General features: G+C 40.0%; 1 protein-coding gene across 5 annotated transcripts in view; it reads left to right on the forward strand.

Moving 5' to 3' along the window:
* The window catches only part of PPP3CA (protein phosphatase 3 catalytic subunit alpha), a 316,528-nt gene that overhangs the window by 151,920 nt on the left and 140,174 nt on the right, over positions 1-24,434 (forward strand). For 4 of the 5 annotated variants that reach the window (XM_059664524.1, XM_059664486.1, XM_059664514.1 and 1 more), the window contains one exon: positions 5,372-5,572. In XM_059664524.1, coding sequence (XP_059520507.1) covers positions 5,372-5,572 — 201 coding nt within the window. Of the gene's footprint in view, positions 1-2,511; positions 2,534-5,371; positions 5,573-24,434 lie in introns of those variants that run through there. The other variant, XM_059664505.1, reaches the window with a different exon arrangement.

Raw genomic sequence — 24,434 nt, forward strand, 5'->3', positions numbered from 1 at the left:
ATGTTTTGGGGGGTTGGGGGGTGTTAAACCACCTGGTGTTTTTTTCTATTTTTTATTGAATTTATTGGGGTGACATTGGTTAATAAAATTTTATATAGGTTTCAGGTATACAATTCTGTGATACATCTGGAACTACCTGGTGTTTTATATGCCTTTACTTACGGTAGAGGTCGGCGAATCTCAATCTGGACTTTACATTATTATACCTGGATTTCTTTGAAAACATGCCACTGCCCTGGCCCCACCCCAGCCAAGTCAAATCAGGATCTCCAGGAGATGGGCCTGGGCATCATTCGTTTTTAAAGGCAATTCCACTCTGCAGCCAGTTTTGAGATTGTTGGAAGTTTTACAGGAACCAACCAAAGCTGGAAAAGAAGAAAGATTATATAATACAATTTCCATTCACTCTGTTCTCATTTACTTGTTGAGAAGGATGCACTAGCCAACAGTAATCTAATACAAGCCATTTATGCAAATTTAGAAGTTCCAGTGGCTCTATTAAAAAAGTAAAGAGGAATAGCTGGAGTTAGTTGTAGTAATATATTTTCTTTAGCCCAGTATCTTCCAAATCTTATTATCTCAGTGTGTAATCAATATAAAATATTTAATGAGATATTTTACATTTTTTTCCTGGTCTGAGGTGTTGTAAATTTTGTGCCTATTGTAGACTTGAAGTGCATTTCAGTGTGGACAAGCCATTTTCCACGTGATGAACAGCCATACCTGTCTAGTCAATTCCGTATTGGCCAGAGCAGATCTAGAGGGGAAAGTGCTGGAATACAAACCAGGAGACCCAAAGATGAGTGATGGTGTTGCCACTGATGAAGCTTTTGACCCTGAACAGTTCACTTATCCTCTCTCTGGGCTTCAATTTCCTCTTTAATATGAGAGAGGTCAGGGGTCAGTCTAAATTGGGAGTTTTCTAATTTTGTCACAAAAAGCCCCAAGATTTTGTGAGCCATCCTAAAGGAGAAGGGAGGCAAGCAAGCTGCTTTTGGTTCTTTTTCCCTTTGGGTATGCTTGAGTTTTCAGATGTCATTTTATTTGAGAGAAAAAAAACATCATTTGAAAGCAAAACAAAGATTTGAAAAAAAATCACTCAGCTAAATGTTCTCTGAAGTTATGTGATTCTCTCTTGTCAGCATTTATGACAGCCTTTCTGGGGAGAGGTCAGACAGCAGCTTTCCTGCTTTTCCTCAGTGAAGGCATCACCGTTGACAATGGCTCTTGAATATTTCCTATCAAATAATAGGAATCCCTTCAGTAGTGGCTAACGTGGCTCAGAATGGCTGTGGAGGCACACTGTGGTTGTCTAGAACTGACCCAGCCCAGGTTGTAGGAGGAGACCCATGGTCCCCATAGTCAGCCATATCGCAGGGCTAGGAATACTCACGCCATGGCTATGTGGCTTTCTGACCTGAAATGTGCTGTTCTCCTGGCGAATGAATAATTGCCAATAACTTCAGTCATTGTTATATCGATGCCACTATTGGATGCACATGATTTTGGTTCCCAGACCTATAACCTGTTTCTATATCAGGTAGATGAATTCTGGTGGCAACGATAAATAGAAAAGAAGCGGTATCTTATCCAGTTCATTGGGAATCAGACTCTGCCAGATGTCCATAGTCACTGACATGGAAACTCAGTCCTAGTCTAGTATATTGTTTGCCTTTTAAAGGCTTCTGTGATGGTTTGTGTTAGGAGTCAGTCAAGGACTTATAGGTCCCAAATTCTAGTTACTTTGCTGTTGTATTTGAGGGGAGTGGGGAACACCTGAGTGGGAATCGTGAAGTGGAGAAAGCTGAGAGGGTTTCTGTTTTTAGAATGCTGCTAAGAAGTCTATTATGACACCATATTCTGTACTTAATAGGTAATTATCAGAAAATCGTTTTTGGAAAGCTTTAGCCCAAATATCAACAAGTATTTCTGAATTTTTACTAGCACACACAAACTTAATTCTTCGAGTCCTGGCCTGCTAATGTAGCAACGAAAGCAGGTGCTAATACTCAGAGCAAAGGAGGGAAGGGGAATCCGATTTTATTGTATCAAGCATAGCCACTTTTACAAGTTAATGAAAGAAGTGTTTACTAAGCACATTGGTTTCTTCAGTCTAAGTAGCTTTTGCTCAATATTTGGCACCGGTCAGCATGTAGGAGTCCAGGTGAACAGGGAAAGCAAATAAATGTGACCTTTGTAAGACCGGTATTTTCTTTATGAAACCAAAGGGTGCACAAACACACAAATATTAGCCCACTCTTATTTCTGTGCCAGAAAACTTCTCTCCACTGACAGCATCTCTGCATTTGATCTTTGGCATCCTTGCTGCCCATCTTGGTTCCCTGCAGGCCTTGCATCTGGTTCACTGGTAAAGCGCCCATCTCGTCAGTGCCCCTACCATCCATTTGGGAACAGAGCTTCTGATTGGTCTTGTCTCTCCCTGCGTGCTCCTGTTCACTTGGAACCAGCTCCAGTATCTCAGAGCAGGCGGTTTTGCCTTAGCCAGTTACCTCAGGATAAGCAACTATGGGAGGTAAGAGATCTGCTGTGCAGAGTGGAGCATCTGTTATTGCAGCGATCTTAGCCTTGGAGAGAGTCTAGGGACTTGGAGAAAGTCTACTTCGTGAAGGTGATGCCTCCCTGGGGTGCTCTCCTTTGGCCTCTCACCTTCTTAAATGCTTGGGCTATTTCAGGTTTAATCCTTTGGTCTCCTTAGTTCAGCAAGGCCAGCGAGTGCCTGGCAAACATCCACTGCTTTTATACGCCTGTCAGTAAATCAGCCTCCGTCCCTCTGGTTCTCCTACAATTCTTCCTGACAGTTTTGCAGAGTCACCCAAACCTCCACAGTGTCCAACTCATATCTTGGTAAGTCACTAAAAAAATAAAAAATAAATCAGCTCTTGTCTTTACCCTATGTGTCCTTCTGAAGTTTTCCCCTTTCCACCCCTATCCTATATCTGGGAAATTTTGAGGAGTCGCCAGGTATTTTCTAATTTCAAACCATACATGAAGACTTAAAAAACTGTGGCCATTGCAATGGTTTCATGTTTTCTTCAAAAAGATATGTAGATATGTATTGGGCAAGAAAAAGGAGGTAGACAAAGAAACGGGATGAACAAAATCTCCAAATGCCTCAAGGTGAATGACCAGATTTCCTCTTTTTTCTTCTCTTCCTCTGATTCTTAATTTTTTTAAATTTCACAGTATGCTTTGGAATTATACGTTTTGTCTTTTATTTTATATCATGTTCTGTATTATAAAGCTATTCTACTATCAGTCATTAAAATTATTTTTGAAAATAAAGTAGTCTTTATAAGAAGCACCTCTCAGTATTTGTTAGAATTTCAATTCTAAAATGTGATTTGCTCATTTTTTTTTTTTTCAGCACTGTTTTAAGTACTTTCTAGGAAACACTGCAGAGTAGTTAACACAGTAATACTGGCATCAGACCGTCAGAGATTATACTCAGTGGGTCTATGTATACATCTGTAGGTGCTTATCTTGGACAAGGCCATTCCTATTTTTGCGCATCAAGTTTCTCTCCTACGGTAATGTTATGGGGACTCAATAAGTTTACATATAAACACATGCACATAGGTCTTACTCATCTTACAGCTTTACTGTTCTGACTTTATTACCCCAACATTGTCTGGCATAAAATAAACACTCTATAAATATTGGCTACTATTACTATTTGCTTTAGTTACTATAACAATCGTCAGGTAGATATAATCCCCACTTTACAGGAGAGGTAACAGAAGCCATAGGAAGATGTTTAATTTGCCCAGGGTCATACAGCTGGTGAGGGAGCAGAGCCAGGACTTGCACCGAGGTCTGTCTGACCACAAAAGCCACACGCTGTTCCATGGAGTGTGTCACTGCCACTTTGTTTTGGGCAGCAGGTTAAGTAGATATGCTTGGATTGTTAGGAAAATCAAACTTGCTTCCATTAGTACAGGTTCATTTCCTGATTTTTCTTCTCACTTAAGTGGTTCTAATTTCTCTTGCGTAACTAATCTGTGCTATTAGAGTGCACAGAATTTCTTGGCCTAGGTCTACCATCATTCTTGCTTCTTTGAGGGCCAGGTTTATTCCTTAATATCAGGTGTACTTTTGCAGAGAGGAACCGTCATAAGGGGATGTTCTTAGCATATGGCATAATGCATATGGCAGATGAAAATTAGATGAAGCTGTGTTTAGGCACCTTTCAGGTATTTCTAATAGATTTGAGTAGTCCAAAAATGAACCCTTATGTGAAACAGAGAATGAATTTCCCTTCCTGAAGGAGCGTATTGACCATTTACAGAAATATAATATTCATGATACCGCCTCTGCCCATGAACCTGGGAGTCCTGTCGTGGTTCATTGTAGTTGTTTACCGAACATCCTCCAGCTGAATGAGTGGAGAAATGGATGTATTCACCGATGGGAAGAATGACAGTAGCTGTAGGAGAGCTTCTTACTGTTAAGAAGGCCTGGGGGTGTGGAAGATGGAATGGCTGGGTGTAGGTCTGCACAGTGAGAGGGTTGTCATTGTACCATATTCCTAAATACCTGTGTCTCCTTCCTGACATCATACTGTCCTCTTACTGTTCATGATGTTCCTTCAGTACACACACACACAAATGCTGGTGCTGTTCATTTTTGCCTTTTTGCTCTCAGATTCCTGTTCTCCCCTTAAACAGTGAGTCTATACCAGGGGTGGGCAAACTTTTTGACTTGAGGGCCACAATGGATTCTTAAACTGGACCAGAGGGCCGGAACAAAAGCATGGATGGAGTGTTTGTGTGAACTAATATAAATTCAAAGTAAACATCATTACATAAAAGGGTACGAAGGGTACGGTCTTTTTTTTTTATTTTTAGTTTTATTCATTTCAAACGGGCCGGATCCGGCCCAAGGGCCGTAGTTTGCCCACGGCTGGTCTGTACATTTACTCAGCGATGTGACTCCAGGTGAAGGGGCGATCTAGTCTCCAGAGCTTTTCCCATTTCTCCAGTCTCAGTGGAGGAGCCTGCTTTCTAGTGGAGAAATGTCTTTGCTCAAGTTGGTTATGGTTGGATCTATAGGAAAGATTTTCTTTTGCTGAATTGATTTTTGCCTAATAGAAGCACATATCCTGTTTTCTTATTAAGTCAATCAGCATCTTCAAGATGCAAGAAATAACTGCCAACTTCCTTTCAAGCAATCATATTACATCTGGAATCAAAGGAAGTCTTTAATTCTTGAGGGCCCTTGATCATTTTAATGTGGGAACTTTAAAAATACTCTAATAGGTGGTTAGTGATTAGGATAGATATCTGGTGGTTATTCCTGAATCTTTTGTTGTTGAGTTTTGGCTAATGTAGGATTCTGACTTTTTCTCTTTCAGCTGTCCCATTTCCTCCAAGTCACCGGCTTACAGCAAAGGAAGTGTTTGATAACGATGGGAAACCTCGTGTGGATATCTTAAAGGCACATCTCATGAAGGAGGGCCGGCTGGAAGAGAGTGTTGCATTGAGAATAATAACAGAGGGGGCTTCCATTCTTCGACAGGAAAAAAATTTGCTGGATATCGATGCACCAGTCACAGGTAAGACCTAAGGATGGAGACTGCCCACTTGCATCCATACTTTGTTGTTTTTAACATCAAGTCTTCAAATAGCATAGTTATCTAAGAACTAAAGATATGATACATATATAAAAATATTTTAATGTATTAAATATCTATAATTTTGTGATGCTTTAAAAAATGGTGTGTAACTTAGAGGTGATGAAGATATTCTAAAGTAATACTTTAATTAAGAAATGGTATTATTTGTCAGTAAAGCTAACTGACACACAACACACAAGATATTCATCTAGAATGATTAGACATATCATATTGAGGCTTCCACAGTGGTTGAGTAACAGACTGAGTTAAAGCAGTGGCTCTCTAAGTGTCATCCCGAGACTCACATAATCATCATCATCATCATCATCATCATCATCATCATCACCACCACCTGGAAACTTGTTACAATGTAAACTCTCAGGCCCCACCTCAGAACCACTGAGTCAGATTCTCCTTGGTGAGGTCCAGCCATGTGTTCTATCAAGTCCTCTGGGCAACTCTGATGCACATTAGAGTAAGAGAACCCCTGAAGTTGAGACAGAAGGCCAAATGCCTCTCCTCTCTATAGCATTGTGTGCCTAGAAAATAGGTGTTTAATTTGTGAGTGTTTTTGTTCTGTTACCTCTAAAGGGCAGAAACATATTTTGCCTGAATGTAACTTCTCTTAGACCACAATAATTAAATCTTGTCATAAAATTTTGTATGGATATAGAGGATCAAATATTAGAGCTTTTGATCTACCCTTTGTTGAGTTAGTAAACTTGCAAGTTTTCATTTTTAGAGAAGCTATGAAACAGTTCTTTTTCTTAATTGTCATCATTCTGGGAAAGGGACACTTATTTAGAGACAAAAAATTGTCCTTTCAAAATAAAGGGGACAGTTAAACATATTTCATTTACACTGCTGACCGCTTCTTTCTTCCAGATCATCATCACTTGTATTATTGGCCTCCAGTTATACAATTGAATGTGACAGTTAAGAGAAAGATAAACTCTATTGAATATCAGACTAGACTTTCTTTTGTCAAAACGTCCCTAATGATTTCTATTCTAAAGAAATGGACAATGCTATTTTTCTTGTTTATAATTCAGGAAAATAATAAATGTGTTTGGAGTTAGGCAGCAGGAGAAATCAACTCCGGTTGTGTTAACTTCGTGTTGGACCAGCCGCTATCATTATGAACCCCTTTCCATGTGTTAAAATGGAGTTATGCACTGTTATCTCCAACTCATTGACACTGTTAAAATATGAAGACAAAACAAATGTGAACATGCTATACTTTTTTAGGTACTAACATACAAATTTTTTTAGTAACTAAATATTAGTTTGGAATCTGCCAGCAAAAAAAATTACTTTAAAAACTGACTATACATTCCCCTTATAAATTAAGGGTAATATATAAGCTTTACATGACAACTTTATCACTAAGCTTATTTGTTTTGAGTAAGAGTGAATGGCTTGATATTTTATTATGAGGTTTTTTTTCCTCCACTTCACATGATAATGCGTGATTTTTAATAAAGAATTCATGTTAAATTCACTAATGAGTCCATTGGGTGTTAATGGAGGTGATCATTATAGCTAAAAAGACACATGTAAAATAGATATTTAGGGAAGTGTATTTTCTGGGATGCCGTCGGCTCTTCTGTTGGATGAGGCTTTGTCATGAAGGAACATATAGGGAGGATTCTGGAACAGTCAGAGTCATGATGCTTTATCCCAGAGCCTTTCTGAAGTCCGTAGACTAATTGCCCTCCTATTCAGTAAAGATCACACCTGGTTCTTTCTAGTGAGATCCCAGGGGAGAGCTTGGCAAATTTTGAGAGACTTTGGAAATCAGGACTCAATTATGTGTTACTTTCCCTGGAGGGAGGAAAAAAACACAGTTTTTTTAGATAGTGACAAAAGTAGCTGTGGAGACATCACAGAATCTGTAGCACTAATCAAATGGAACCCAGGCAGGAAACACCTTTCTCCAAAGGAGTGCTTGGTTTTCACAATGAAGGCAGGATCCCCGGGAGCCTCCTGTGGAGTCTATGGAAGGGGTCTCTTTCCCTCTTTTCTGGGAGTACAAGGATGTGGAATAAAAGTGGCAGAGGGAGTGGAGAAAAAGAGAATATATTTTAACATTTGGATAAAAAAGGGGGGAAATCTTTTGCATAGAATTCAACAGGAAATTAAATTCATAGCTTCATATACCAACCATGAATTTCTGAGTAAAAGCTGAAACATGGAGGATTGTGCAGTAGAAGCAGGGTGCATTGGTCAGAGAAAATTACAATCTCTCTGTGTTTCAAGATACTTTTTAATTTATTGATACAATTTTATGATGTAGGAATGTGTTCTGAGGTTTTATTTTATCTTTACAGCTGAACCAGCAGTGTATATTTCTTTTTAAACTTAGAATATTTGTTGTTTGGATAAGTGAATCAGTAATGTTATATTTAATTATTGACGCTAGGCTATGCAATAAAAGGCATAGTTGACATTTAAAAATCTTCAGGGTAGAGTATTTTTAATGTAGTTCAGAATTCTACACTTAGGAAGATGGAGAACTTAAGAAACAATTTAGAAAAGGAAGATAATGAAATAGAAGGAAGGAGAGATGAGGAGAGAAGAGGGGAAATAATATAGTTACCAATGAGAACCTTCAAAAAAAGATTAAGAGGAAAGAAGCAAGAACTTTCAAAGTAGGAAGGAAATGCCTTAAGTCTGACCATAAGGAACTTTGCAAGTGGTATTAAAATTGTCTCTCACCCGCATATGTCAGATTCCTAAAACTGGTAGAAACTGGCCAGTAACTTCTGGTGTGGAATTCAACTTTAAGGGTAGTAGATACATAAACTCTCAAATGAAACAAATAGCAAATATTTTATAATTATACACCCCTCCCACCTCTCCATCTACTCCTTCCCTCCTACATTTTTTATTAATAAAAATGTTTTACTCTCAAATGTTTAGAGAGAAGTTATGAGTATGTTTTTCCTCCATTTTAAGAAAAAAAAAAAACCAACCCACAAAAACCAAACTAGAATGAGTGCTCTTCTTATTTGAAATCTGGGCATTATTTCATTCCTTTAGCATTTCTTTAATGTTTAAATGTACAAAGCTGCCTCATCTTCCTTCCTCACCCTTCCCATCAAGTGAAAGGTCTGTGTTCATTTAGGAATTTTTCTCTTGAAATTCAGTATGCTTCAGTTTGGAGAAAACAGAAGGGCCAGGAGCTGCTGCTTTGGCGTGTTGCTTTGGAGAAGGAGAGGAATCTCTGTGTACCGCCCCCTCTGGAGCAGGGGATTAGATTAGCAGTAACCTCCCCTTTAGGAATAGAGATGGGGATCAGCTATGGGTCCCCATTCAAAACAAGGGAGGATAAGGCACGTTGTACTCTCTTCTCCAAACTAAGTTGCCTGATTAGAATGTCGGAAGTTTGTGTTTCTGTGTTGGAGGCATGTTGTGAGGAATGCCTTTTCCCTGTTTGACTCTTTTCTAAAAATTGAATTGAATATCTTTGTTTCCTTGCAAATACACAAATGGAACATTAAAAGATGTGGTGGAATATCAATAGGGCAACTTGCTATGGACTGAGTATTTGGTCCCCCGATACTCCTGTGTTGAAGCCACAGGCTACAAGGTGATGTTATTTGGTGATGGGGCCTTTGGGAAGCAGTTCGGGCTAGACGAGGTCATGAGGGTGGAACCCCATGATGTGATTAGTGCCCCTAGAAGAAAGGGAAGAGATGAGAGCCTCCCTGTCTTCTCCAGGTGAGGACACAACAGGAAGATGACCGTTTGCAAACCAGGAACTGGGCCCTCCCCTAACACTGAGTGGGCCAGCATCTTGATCTTGGACTGTCTATGTTTGTAGTTTAAGCTACCCAGCCTGCGGTTTTGGGTTAACAGCAGCCCAAACTAAGACACCACTCATTCTGGGAATTCAATTTAACAACCTTTTATTGAACATTTATCTGGTGCAGGTGCTGTGGGTAATACATAGTTGGACAAGACCTGGTTTCTGCTCTCCAAGGGCTTAGAATGTAATAAGAAAACTCAAACAGCTATTTGCCCAAGGATATGTACGTCAAACTATTGATTAAATTAAAGGATGTGGCCTGAATTTATTCAAGCTAATTAAGAGTAGCCAGCTGTATATAGTTAATTTAAAGCCAAAGGGACTGCCTACCTTCCAAATGGTTCAGGTGTCTATGGCAGTCAGTGCCCATTGATTATTACAGTTCATCTTGGAGTTAAACTGTCAAACAGCTGGGATTGTACCTGGCCTGAATCTGGATTGAGCACTCATTTGGAAGGGTAGGGACTGGGAGTGATAAAACACATGAGACATAGGCATTGACTGGAACGGTCGTCTAGTTGGGGGTCAGATACATAAAGAGAGAATTACTGTACAGTATACAGGGGTTGGTTAAGCACTATGATGGAGGCAGCTACAAACTAGCGTGGGAACTCAGAAAAGGAAGGCAGGGAAGCCATCACAGGCCTGACACTACATGCTATTTGAATGGGATGGTGTGTGACCAGTAAAGTTTTACTGTGAAAAAACTAGGGAAGGATATTCTGGGCAGAGACAACAGCATATTAAAGGCACTGGTATTTTTTGTAAAGTGGAAAGGGGTGCTCTTGGAGGCTTACTGTGGCTCCTCAGGATCTCAGAGGGGTGTGTGGGGTGGGCTAGGAGTGGGACTGAGTTTGGGCGGCCAGGGCCAGGTGTTAGTCTCCCAGAGGTAGGACATAAACACCGGGACTCTGTTCTACAAGCACTGGGGAGTCAAGGGTGGGGGGGTGTCTTTGAGCAGAGGAGCCACATAGTCACATAGTGTGGCTAGAATAGCCTGCTAGGTAAGATGAGAAGAGTGGAGTGGGGTGTGCAGTGAGAGGGAGAGGGGTTGATTAGGAACCTCTCATGCTTGTTCAGGGGACTAAGATGATGACTTTGGCCTGGTAGGAGGCTTGGATCCGATTTTGATTACAGGGCCTTTTAAAAATGACAGTTAAAATGTCCGATTAATCAATATTATTAAGACTTCTGGAATACGGTAAGATGGCTTACGCAGCTGTCTAATTTACTACACTTCTCCTTGAAGTTCTCATATTTTCCTGTTTTCCCTTTGACTTAGCAGAGAACATTTTCCTCATTTATAAGGCCAAGGCAGTCCAGCAGCTGAGGATTCTGAATACAGTGATTTAGAAATTTTCTGCTCTCTGAGCTGAGGGGATAGGCCAGCATCAGCTGGGCAAACTGCTAATCTCTCCGGTTTGTCTGTTTCCTGCAGTGGGGGATTTGTCCCTCAGGCAGCAGAGGATTCCCTCCGTGGCTGCGCCTGCCACTTAGCATGTCAGGCAGTTGCCAGGAGAACCCTCTGGCTTTGTTCCTGGATGTGAGAGTGGACCAGTGGCCAAGTTTAAGGTCACGGCATTCCTTCCCTTACAGCAGCTGACGTCAATTAGGAGAATTCCCCATGCCTTTACTCTGGGGAGAGCTAAGTGCGGCTAAGAATCCAGTGTCTTTTGAGACCTAAAAGGTCACTGTTTATTCTCCTCATACTATCGTTTGTCACTATCAAAGCAACACGGCCTTCGTTTATATGGGGATAAAATATTACTTCTGAGGCATTTTGCCCACTTGTGAATTCAGTGGCCAAATCTTCGGGGCCTGCCCTGTAGCCAGCGGCCTATTTTGGTAACCGGCCCACTGCTGGCTGTCAGCACACTTTAGTCCCAGCCTGTGGAAGCAGCTCATCATTTTGATGTTCTTATTTCCCTTAATTTGGGCCCTTGATTAATAATAATAATAATTATTATTATTAATATTATTATTATAACAATAAAAAGTACTTGTGTGAGAGCCAAAGTCCTTTTCCCTAAACGGTTTACTCTAGTTTTGCAAGGTTGATCTTAGGAAACCCACCTTACAAATGAGGAAAGGGTGTCTCGGAGTTTGTCAGTGTTTCTCAAACTTGAACACGGATCAGAATCACCTGATCATGAACCACAGGATGCCGAGTCCCACCTCCAGAGTTATTGACTTAGTAGGTTTGGAGTTGAACCTGAGAATGTGAATAGCTAACAGTTTCCCAGGTGGTGATGCCCTTGATCTGGGACCACACTGTGGGAACCACTGGTAGAAAGTACCAGGTCTGAGGTTCACTGCTAATAAGCTGACAGCCTTGCTTGGAACACACACCCATCTGTGTAATTCATGCTTAGCTGTTACACCATATTACCTACACTGTTCTACCTCTGCATTAAGGCTTAAACTATCAGGCGTTTTAAGTTCATTTGACTAGAATTTGTTCTTGCTTATTACTGAAGAAAACATACTAAGAATGCTGTAATAGTTCTCAAGAAATAGAAGGAAGAAATTATAATTTATTATCTATAATAATAAAAGGGTAATATGCTAATTAGACCATCCTTCTGGACGAAGCCAGGGCTGCGAGGGAAGCCCAGATCCCAGGTGCCTGCTGGCAGCCGGGGAAAAGAAGGCCTACTCTTGCACGATTTTCATGCATCGGGCCTCTAGTATTTTAAATAAAAATGAATTGTTATAATACAGGGAGGCAAGATAAAACAATAGTGCTTAATTAGCATATTAGGGCATAGAGTTTATAGATCCATACAGTTTTCCCAGTGGAAAACCTTCATAGTATATTGTTTTACAAGTACTCTGAGAGTTGAGTATAGAAAGCTACAGCTGGGGCAATTTATAAAAGAAAAAAAGGAAGATTTGGATCAAAAGCATCTGTCAGTGAATTGTGTGGTAATGAATACACTATTATATTAAGAGTAACTGAGCCATAGTAATTCAGCACTTGTGTGAATGTACAAGTCAGTAATGATCTAACATCAATAAACATATAACACAGAGGAAACACTTGACAGTCATAACAATAACATTATAATAGCAGGAACAGATACTTTGCTTTAAGACACAGTGTACCCTGTTCTCTTCAGTTTCCATGAAACAGTACTTTTCACAAATACTGTAGTGAAGTGTCTAAGCACCATTGGTAAAGTAATGCCTGTAGTTGTTTTCATAGGAAGATAAAAATTCCCCACATGATTCTTCTTTTTTTTTTTTTTTTAAATCCTTACCCGAGGATATGTTTTTCATTGATTCCAGAGAGAGAGGAAGGGAGAGAGAAAGAGAAACGTCAATGTGAGTGAGAAACATTGACTGGTTGCCTTCCGTAGGCACCCAGAGCGGGAACTGAACCCGCAACCTGCAAGTACCCTGACTGGGAATCCAACCGAAGACCCTTTGTGGCTTGGGACAACACTGCAATCAACTGAGCCACAGCTGCCAGGGCAAAACTGTTATTCTTAAAGTCTGAAAGTTAACCATTGCAGTCATAATATTCTAGTGATTTTGGAGAAAATTTAAATATATTGTAATCAATACTACTGTGGTATTAAGAGAAGTAATATTTCAAACAATACTGAAATGCTTCCAGATAAGGAAAGACATGTTTCTTAGGTACCTCAAAGGAAAAATATGGATGCATTTTTCTTTATCTGCCCACATTAAGTCCATGTTTCCCAATCTTATCTCATCTCATATTTTACTTTCTCACTGAAGTATCCCTAATAATTTCAGTCTTCATCGATTTTATTCTCCTGTGAGCCAGTAATGTTTATGGTCTTTAACGGACATTCCCAAATACTGGTACTGGTCTACGGCAAAGTTTTCCCTGGTCCAGAGTGAAATAACTTTTTTTCATTTTAATGAGATTGCTTTCTTTTTATATATGAAACTATGAAGATAGTAGATGATAGTTGTTTGGTTTTATAGCTTTTTGAGGGACAAATTAATGAATTGTTTTGTTGTAAGGTTAACATTTGTTCAGTTCTTGTTTTTTGCTAATCACTATTGTAAATTCTGTACTTTTTAACTTAGTTTTCACACACCCCTATGAAGGAAGTACTGTTATCAGCTCCATTTTACAAATGAGGAAACTGAAGCTCAGGGAAATTATCTTATCTAAGGTTACCCAGACAGAAAGTGCCAGGACTGGGTTTAAAGCCCAGGCAGTTCAACCAGGTCCATGCCCATTCTACTTAGGGGTAGAAGTTAATTCATTAAATTTCATACAATGTGGCAATTAACAATATTGGACTATATGTATATATATACACACACACACACATATATATATACACATATGTATATATATTTGTTTCATGCTATTTTCCTATTATATGTTAACATCTGAGGACATGGATTTATGGGTGTTCCTGTATTTCAACATAATTTTAATGTAAATGCACTGTTGATTTGCTCATAGTAAATTATGATAGTATTGTAATCGAAATATCTAGGAACCTCTAAAACAGAATATGTATTTATATATGTTTGTGGATGTGTAATCATTTAAATAGCAGTTATCTTTTTATTTTGTTCTTTTCTCATAAATATAGCTATTTGTTGATTTCTGACTTAAGTGGAATATTTTGGACATTTGAGATACTGGATAAATAAAATCCATGAATCTATCAGAATAGTTTCTCATAGAAGAATCTGTCATTTAATTGGTGGCTCAGTAAGGGAAAAAATTATACTCAATTTTCAGGCAGCTGCTTTATCACTATTTAAAATGACTATCTTGGCATATAAAATATATTCTTTTAAATATTAATTAAATGACCTTATGCACACATTCTTGCTATTGTTAAAATGATTTATATACATATACAATGTCCTCAGAGAAGGCCATTCAGCATTCAGTCCTGGCTCTGATTTTGTCTTGGTGTCAAATAGATTCTCTCCCTCTTTTGATTCTGTCCAGCTCCCCACCAGGATCATCCAGTGACCATGGCCTCACGAAGTGACCTGAGAGTCCATGGAATGGACTTAGGTCCATCTATTGAGGGGGGGAAAGAAAAAACAATGCTCGTAAGAGTCCAATTTTCCTCAGATTAAACTCTAAGTGATATATGTAGGATATTGTATATGTATAGAAATCATGATCCATGAATAAAGTTCAAAATGGTTACAAATCTCCTTTCAGTGCAAGGGACAATGCTCCAATCAACTGAGCCATTGCAGCTGGGCTCTCATATGGCTACTGTTTGACTTTAGCTTGGTGTATAATGTGTTTTGTGATTAACTTCTGATCATATTACACATTGTGGTCCACTTATCAGCGAGTTTTAGACATAGCATTGTTTCATTCTATTCCTTAATATATTCAAGGTTTGGACACCAAGGCTTTTGAACTGAAACTTCATGAGAGTCATCCTATATAATAAAGAGTTAATATGCTAATTAGCAGAATGACCATCCAGACGACATTCCGGACGACCATCCAGATAACTATCCAGATGAGGCCAGGGCTGTGAACGCTGGCCAAGGCTGTTAGGGGCTGCGAGGGCCAGCCAAGGCTGGAAGGGCTGGCAGAGGCAGCTGGGGCTACAAGGGCTGAACCCCATGCATGAATTTTGTGCATCAAGCCTCTAGTCTATATAATAAAAGCCCAGCGACCTTTACGGTGGAACAACCAGAATGACTGGTTGCTATGACGCACACTGACCACCAGGGGGCAGATGCTCAATGCAGCAGCTGCCCCCTGGTGGTAAGTGCGCTCCCACGGGGGGAGTGCCACTCAGCCAGAAGCCGGGTTCACGGCTGGCGAGTGCAGTGGCAGTGACAGGAGCCTCTCCCACCTCCACAGCAGTACTAAGGATGTCCAACTGATGGCTTAGGCCCCACTCCCTATAGGAGTGGACATCCCCAAGGGCTCCCAGACTGTGAGAGGGTGCAGGCTGGGCTGAGGAACCCCACCCCCAGTGCACAAAATTCGTGCACCAGGCCTCTAGTATATGTAGACAAAAGGAAACTTGACCTGCTTTATTCTTTCTGGAAACTTTTCTTCTTAATGTTTTTTTCTTAATGTTATATCTGCTCTGAACTGTCCTTCATCATGTTTATAATAAATAAAGGCCTGTGAAAGAGTTAGGTTCAATGGGAAGGAAAATTGTACATAAAAATGAAGAAAACTTAAATTTATTGACCGAACTTTCTTTTTCTCTTATAGTTCCATTTTTTTAAAAAAATATATTTTATTGATTTTTTACAGAGAGGAGAGGAGAGGGATAGAGAGTTAGAAACATCGATGAGAGAGAAACATCGATCAGCTGCCTCCTGCACACTCTCCACTGGGGATGTGCCCGCAACCAAGGTACATACCCTTGACTGGAATGAACCCGGGACCCCTCAGTCCTCAGGCCGATGCTCTACCCACTGATCCAAACCAGTTAGGGCTAGTTCCATTTTTTTATATATTTTTTATTTTTAATATATATAATTTTATTACAAAATTTAAAAAATGCAACAGTCTAGATAACTCAATTTACTATTGATACCAATTCCTATGAGTTTGCTGTGCTACCATACACAAGTCAAGAGAGTAAAGAAACCATTGAATATTATGAAACCTTTATCATCAGAAGCCTTAAAATCTAACCCCTCAAAAAGCTACAACCTTCATTTTTTATAAAAGTCTTTTCTCTACAGAGAATCTTATCAGCTATATAAAAATCTGTACTTTTTTTTATACTGAAGCTAATATTGAGCTACACTTGAATTCATGTTCTTATAGCTCCATTTTAAATGATATTTAAAAATCAATATAAAAATCACCACTTTATTTATAGTGCCTTTCTATATAGTTTCTTTTCCCTTTTGTTGTTATATTTAAAACAAAGTAACTGTTGGTTTCTTTGTATATTATGATTAGTGCCAGAGATCTTAATATTAAAAATCTACTTGGAATTCACGGTTTGATTCCATTTTGGAAATGCAGTTATTAACTCTTGATCTCTGGATGTGCTGTCTGATTTAAGATGCCATCTGGTGGCATGCATTTGATACATCCAGCTGTACTTCACACTGCCATCAGTCTGACATCCTTTATTGCTTAGGGAGGAGAATATTTTTGAAATGACCTGCAAAGACATTTGTTTCCATTTCAAACACAGGACCTTTTGTACCTTACTTTCCGTTTTCTCAAATATGCATGTTTGCTTTGGTCTTTGTTAGCATAATCTGATTCTTTCTTTATAAAGGCATTGCCTTTAAAAATCAGGCTCCAATTTTGAGAACTCATTTTAGTTCACAGAAACTTGTAGATATTCAGCATCTTCTTTAACATTCTAATTTCACATATTTTTCATTTAATTTTTAAGTGGTAACATTTGATTGTCTATTTGGATGCCATGTGATGAGTAGGAGATTATTAGGTAATCATAAACATGAAATAGAAATTATTCTTTTGAAATTCTTTTTCTCATGTTTTAAACATTAAAGATCAGCTCCTTCAAAGGTGGACTTTCACGTAATCTTAACTATTGCTTTCTTTGCCTTTTTCAAGAGATAAACTGGTAATACTTATTAAATATATATATATCAAAGCTAAGTTAAAATTAAAAAGTATATTATCTGCATTATTGATATAAAATATCCATTCTACTTGAGAATCAGAATAGAGGAAATGTTAAAAATACATGAGAAAGTGTGGTTTAATTCCTGCTATGCAGGTCACCTGAGGTATCTCTCTTAATGACAGTTTGACAGTAACTTTATTTTCACCCTATGAGGTACATATGATATCAGGGTTAAAATCATGGCTCTCTCCATTAGACTGCAGGATCTGCAATTTCCTAGCTGTTTACCACTGGGCAAGTTCTCTCACATTTGTAAACCTCAGCTTCCTCATCTTTGAAGAGGTGGGTGTTAGTCTCCTGTCTGTTGCTCAGATTAAGTGAAATGCTGCAACCACAGCATTTAAAGTAAGTGCTCAATAAATTAGTAGCTGCTTTATTATCATTGCTCTAATCCAGCGGTTCTCAACCTGTGGGTCGCCAACAATGAAAATACACCCTGCATATCAGATATTTACATTACAATTCATAACAGTAGCAAAATTACAGTTATGAAGTAGCAACGACAATAGTTTTATGGTTGGGGGTCACCACAACCTGAGGAACTGTATTAAAGGGTCGCGGCATTAGGAAGGTTGAGAACCACTGCTTTTGTCATTGTGCTATGTAGCTAATATTCCAACTGTTAGTTCTATTCTATTTTTTGGCGATTAGGACCATAGAGAGCTTTTAACTCTATGAATTTGGATAATACAGTGGACATTGTATTTCCCCTCTTGTGGATGTAAGGAAAAACCCAGGGGGAGCAGACGGATTCTCTTCCTAAAGCTCCCTACTAATGCTTTCTAAATTGCAAATAAATTTAAATTTCTATTTTCATTAAAGAAAAATAAATTGGGTTTTTGGGGGGATATTTTTCATACCATTGGTACACTCCTTAGAGAAGAACGAAAAAACAACAACTGTGAAACATGAACTATTAAGATATCTTTTAAAATTAAAAGTAAATAGCCAAATTGGGAGGGTCCCATGTCAAGTAATAATTCTTCACATTTGATGGCTGAGAACCATTGTAACGTAAATACCATTTTCATTTCAAATTTGGCTGATTGACTTTTTAAGTAACAGTTTATGGAAACTACCAACTAAATGTACATTATCTAGATTTTACATTTCCCAGGTAATGTTGCAACAGTAGAATGCTCTCTGACATTTAAATTACAAAAATGTGACAGGGATTTCCAGTGATTTTTTTTTTTCCCTCCACTGGCCACCTTAGGGCCAAAAATGACTGATAAATGGATTTTATTTTATACATAGGGCAAATAGCATGCATTGACACTTTAAGGTGATTCAAATATTTTTAATGTTTTCATTTATTGGGCATTTACCCTGATACAGGTACTGTGCTCAGCACATATGTACAATAGTGTCCAGTTGTTCTCCATTAAATTGCAAATTTAAGATGGTTTAGAAAGTCCTACATGTTCCATTCCCTATATATCTTTTCAGGCTTATTCAATACCTATGTCCCTATTATCTCTTTATTTTCTGTGACTCGTCTACACTGGCATTTTTACAGTTCCTTTAATATGTCACTTTCCCTTCAATAAGAGGTTTGTGCCCTCAACTCTATATTAGTATACACACCAAATAATCTCGAATAGTCAGATTTCAGCTTACGTGTCCTAGTTTTTCCGGGAAATCTTCCCTGACTATCCCAGTATAGTTCCATGTACCCTTTCTTCAGAATATTTACCATAATAGTAATGTTGTTATCTGTGCGATCATGTGTTAAGGTCTCTCCTCATCACCAGATTACCCATGTCATGATGTGACACTTTTTCTGCTTCTCCCCACCACTTAGCCTCACCATGCAGCACTGTGACTGCCTTCGGGTGGATAATCAGTAATGGCTGTCAAATGAAGTGATGCACACATAAGCATTGTCTCAGTCTTCGAAGTTTATTAATATTCCTTATGACCACCTGTCCTGTGAAAAGAGAGCCGGAGCCAGGCACCAGTTAAAAAAGATGAAAACAGATTTTATTCCTAAACTTTTGCAATATGGGGAAGAGATTTCACTAGAGAACTGAGTTCATTTTGGAACACATCAAGGACAAGTGGGAATTTATAGCCACAGAGCAGGTGAGGGGTCAGCCAATGGAAAATTACCCAGAGGCGACATTGGGGGGGGGGGATTCTTGCGGGTAGGCCAGGTGATCAGATATGAAGAAGGGAGGATTCTTGCTACAACTGACTGGACAGGCTGAAGACAGCGAACAGAGGATGAGGCCTAGACGAGAAGAGGGCTCAGGGGAGCCTGTTAAAGATCAGTCAGGGAGAAAGTCTGTCAGTCCTCCTCTCGTCAAGGAGAGAAGCAGCATTCCTTTTCTCTCTAAACAACTTCATCAGGTTCACCCATTATTCAGTCACCATTTCTTCATCAATGACCAGCTAAACCATCAGTTGGGACTGGGTGACATTGCCACTTGCTGTACTGTGCATCCCAGAGGCATTTGGTGAGATACCTGTGAAAATAAACAGAAAGACAGAGATTGGAGGCTGAATCCATCTCTGTGCCCAACTTCACAGGCCTTCAGGGATCCACCAGAAGAAATCCCAGAACCTGTCATCTTTCTTTGGTGGTGTTAGGACTGTGGCAGTAATGCAAGTGATTTCTCCATTCACCTCTCAAGCCTTGCCGGTTAGTTAGATCACGGGGACGAAGCAGCCATCGCCTCCCACCATGGTTAGGTGATGTGACTGTGGAGGACAGTGCACCTCACAAATGGCAAGTCACAAGCTCGAGGCCAGCGGTGATGTTGTCCAGGGATAAGCTGAATTGCTTCAGCGGCGACTCTGACATGACTGTTGTGTGGAGTCACAGCTCTTTGTCCTGGTGGCAGATTCTTTGGGATGATATCTAAAAGATGACTAACCTTTCCCCAAAAAGTAGTGGGGGTGTGGATGGGACTTAGGCCCACTCTGTAGCTGTTTTTTTTCTAATTTCCTCCCAAGGACCTGAGATCATCTACAAGGGAACCTGTGAGGTCCTGGACATCATTCCAGCTTCTACAGTGAGAGTGAGCTGAACCAGAGGGAATGGGTGATGCTTAGAATGGGAGAAAATTGTGGGGGAGCACATGATGAAAAGACTAATGAAGTAAGATTAGGGAGTTAGCCAGATCTATCCATTAGGTTTGGGTTTCACAGACAAAATAAGAACCAGGTGGTTTCTGTGTAATTGGGTTGAGTCTGCAGAACTAGGTAACGAGAGCTAATGTGAATATTTCCATTGATGGGAGGGATGCCTGGGGGACCCTAATGGCTTGGGCTTTATGGTGAATGTTGTGATGGTTAGGTCAGTGTCAAGACAAATACTCATTTAGTAAAGGGGCTGGTGGTAGCATTACAATGGGAACAGACATGACCCTTGTGAGTATAGCCTGGGGATAGGTTCAGGGGGTTGACTCAAGATGGGTAATTTTCCAGTTTAGAATGATGGCGGGAAAGAGAGGAAGAGTGATAGCAAAATAAAACACTATGACCGATCAGAGGAATCTGGGAAATGTCGCATGTGCCCACAGGGAAGGGAACACAGTACCAGCAGTCTGTCCAGCAGAGGTCAATAGGAGACAGTGTGACTGTATTTGTCAGATGGAATCAATTAGTTAAAGGGTCAGTAGTGATCATGATGTTAAATAAATTTTTAAAATTTGAAGGCAAGGTTTCTTTGTGAGCAGATTTTGACTTTCTGTTTAAGTAAGGCCTGCTGCTCATGCTATTAAGGATTCACCACACTACTGGCAAAGAATGAAATGTGAACATTTTTGTAGAAAGTAAAACCCAAATGGATCATGAATGTGTTTGATTTTGTGTTCTAGATTTTTCACATAACATCTGCATTCTGTATGTATCAGGAATGTTGTCAGGATAATGGTCTGTCTCCTAGTGAAAGGGTTTCTGGCTCTAGAATCAGACAGAAGTTTTAATCCTGGTGCTGACAAGTTGCCTAACACATCTCTCTCCATTTGTTCACCTGTACAAATGGTTGAAGTAATTTCTACCTTACACTGCTGCAAGACTAGAGGTGATGTTTGAAAAGTTCCTCACATGATACCTGGCCTTTAGTATGAACTCAGGGAAAAATAATTATCATTTATTACCTTTGACATTGATGCATATACGCTCATACCCCTGCACCTTCTGTACATAGACGGGCAACAGTGTTATATTTTGTTAGTGGCCTATACTGAATAATGATAATCATGTTTGGAGGGATTATGTTATTTTTTTCTGCTAAATTTAAAAATAATTTTTGCGAAGAAACATCAAATATTTGCTGATTTATTCAGTGCTTCCTTCATATTTGCCCTTTTGGTGAAAATCAGAAATCACTAAGATAATTTATGATTGAAAATTCAAAAATCCATCCAGAGAATTCATATAAAATCTTTTTTTTTTTTTGGTCTTGTTTTGTGTGCTTTCTTATCATTCCACTTTTCATCTGACGCACAATGAGTTACCTTGACATTTGTTTTGGTTCCAAGTAGATGTGTCATTGTTTTGTTTGGGATCTCCTTGTCATTACTATAGGAAAAGAATACCCTTTTTCGAGCCCAACAGGAAAAGGAAGATGAAGATAATGATATTGGTGAGAACTATTGTCTAAAAGCAGAGAGAATGCATGTAGGACTGGGATTCAGGAACCCAGAGAGGTGGTGCCCATTCTGACAACAGTTTCTTCCTGTAATTCATGGAGATTATTTTAGATGATCTCAAAGCCCTTTGCAGTTTTGATTCTGTGAATGTATTTCTTACTCGGGGTACATGTTACATGACTTCAAAGTGAATATCTTGATTAGATACTTTATTAACCTTAATCATGGTTTCCTCCTGCCACCCTTTAAAAACATCTGTGTCAAAATAACAGATAACCCCAACTTTTGTTATTATGTGTGATTTCCCTTCCCACCATTTGATGGTTTCCTGAACTTTTAGAGCCATTAGTTTTATGTTTGTGAGTTCTTCAATACCCTGAATGACTTCTGACATTAACAATAGAATCTCTATTGTTAAATAGAGAATAGCTAAAGCTCCCTCCACCCCCATTCCCCACAGGTTTCTTTTCCTTTAAAATATACAAGATCTGTTTTACCCAAACATTTTTTTTCCTTCTTTAAGTATATGCTTCAAGTATTGTGTCTATAGAAAAAAGCATGGTGAAAAGGAAATGGATTTGTGAAATTTAAGTAAAATATTCTGACGTATTATCTATTCTAATAAAAGGGTAATATGCTAATTAGACTGGGAGACCTTCCAGGAGACCTTCTGGACATTGTTCCAGACAAAGCCATGGTGGCGGGGACAAGGCAGAGGGGATTAAGGGCGATCAGGCTGGCAGGGGAGGGCAGTTGGGGGAGATCAGGCCAGTGCGGGGAGCAGTTGGAGGCGAGAAGACCGGCAGGGGGGGCAAGTTAGGGGCAAGCAGGCCAGCAGGGGGGACAATTGGGGGTGAACAGGCTGGCAGGTGGGGGCAGTTGGGAGCGATCAGGCAGGCAAGGGGGGGCAGTTGGGGGTGAGAAGGCTGGCGGGGGGGGAATTTGGGGGCAATCAGGCCAGCAAGGGGGGGCAGTTGGGGGTGAGAAGGCCGGCGGGGGGGGGCAGTTGGGGGCAAGCAGGCTGGTGGGGGGTGGGATAGTTGGGGGTGAGAAGGCCGGCAGGGGGGATAGTTGGGGGCAAGCAGGCAGGCAGACAGAGTGGTTAGAGGCAATCAGGCAGGCAGGCAGGCAGAGAGGTTAGGGGCGATCAGGCAGGCAGGCAGAGGCAGTTAGGGGCGATCAGGCAGGCAGGCGAGCGGTTAGGAGCCAGCAGTCCCAAATTGCAAGAGGGATGTCTGACTACCGGTTTAGGCCCGATCCCACAGGACATCCCCCAAGGGGTCCCAGATTGGAGAGGGTGCAGGCTGGGTTGAGGGACGCCTCTGTGCATGAATTTTACACACCAGGCCACTAGTTGTCACATAATAAGAAATATATTTTTGGTTCCAACCCCTGGTGCCTGCTAGAGTTCCAACCCTTGTAACTTGCTGAGAGACAGTGGGGATAGGAGTGTCTTACACATATTTCTATATTCCTTGGCATTTCCTTGCTGATGGGAGCATCTTTTGTTTTAATGAGGTGACTCTTGGAGGGCTCCTGGGTAGCTTGAGGGTTGGGGCTGATCACCAGAAAGACCAAGTCTCATCCCCATCCTCCAAAGGATAGCGGGACTGGAGATTGAGTTAATAATCTATTATGCCTGTGTGTGTAGCCTCCATGAAACTTCTTAAATTAGGGGTTTAGAGAGCTTCTGGATTACTAGACACATCCACATGCCTGGAGGATGAGACACCCCATCTCCATTGGTACAGAAGCTACTGAGTGGGGGGTCCTTCCTGACCTCGCCTGTATTCGTCATTTGGCTCTTCATCTGTATCTTCTGTAATATGCAGTAAACTAGTGAATCGATGTCAATGTTTCTTTTTGCTGTGCGAGCCTCTCCAGCAAATTATGGAAACTGGAGCAGAGAAGGGCTGTTGTGGGAACCCCAACTTTGTACTCAAGTCAGACAAAAGTGTATGCATATCCTGGGAGCCCATTCAATACAGCTGGCACCTGATGTACTCCACTAGCATCAGAATTGAATTAAATGTCAGGACACCCAGTCGATATTGGGAGGGTAGGGAAATTGGTTAGTGTGTGTAGAGAGGAAATCCCATACATGTGGTCTCAGAAGTGTTCTGAGTAGAGAAATACTTTTTTTTATTTATTTTTATTTTTTTATTATTATTTTTTAAATATATATATTTTATTGATTTTTTACAGAGAGGAAGGGAGAGAGATAGAGAGTTAGAAACATCGATCAGCTGCCTCCTGCACATCTCCTACTGTGGATGTGCCCGCAACCCAGGTACATGCCCTTGACTGGAATCGAACCTGGGACCCTTCAGTCCGCAGGCCGACGCTCTATGCACTGAGCCAAACCGGTTTTGGCGAGAAATACTTTTTTTTTAAATTACATAGCTACTGATATTTTATTGGATGTTGGCCTCTCTTACTGTATGTGTGTTTTGTTTTTGTTTTGTTTGTAAGAAGGAGATTTTTACAGTAGTTGTATATAAGTAATAGTAATAATTTATAATTTAATGACAGTTTCATTATTCCTCTAAGGCAGCGGTTCTCAACCGTGGGTCGTGATCGAACCCTTTGGTGATCGAACGACCCTTTCACAGGGGTTGCCTAAGACCATCCTACATATCAGATATTTACATTATGATTCATAACAGTAGCAACATTACAGTTATGAAGTAGCAACAAAAATAATTTTATGGTTGGGTCACAACATGAGGAACTATATTTAAAGGGCCAGAAGGTTGAGAACCACTGCTAAGGATTAGTGATTT

This window comes from Myotis daubentonii, chromosome 1 (assembly GCF_963259705.1).
Source record: "Myotis daubentonii chromosome 1, mMyoDau2.1, whole genome shotgun sequence".
NCBI lineage: Eukaryota > Metazoa > Chordata > Mammalia > Chiroptera > Vespertilionidae > Myotis > Myotis daubentonii.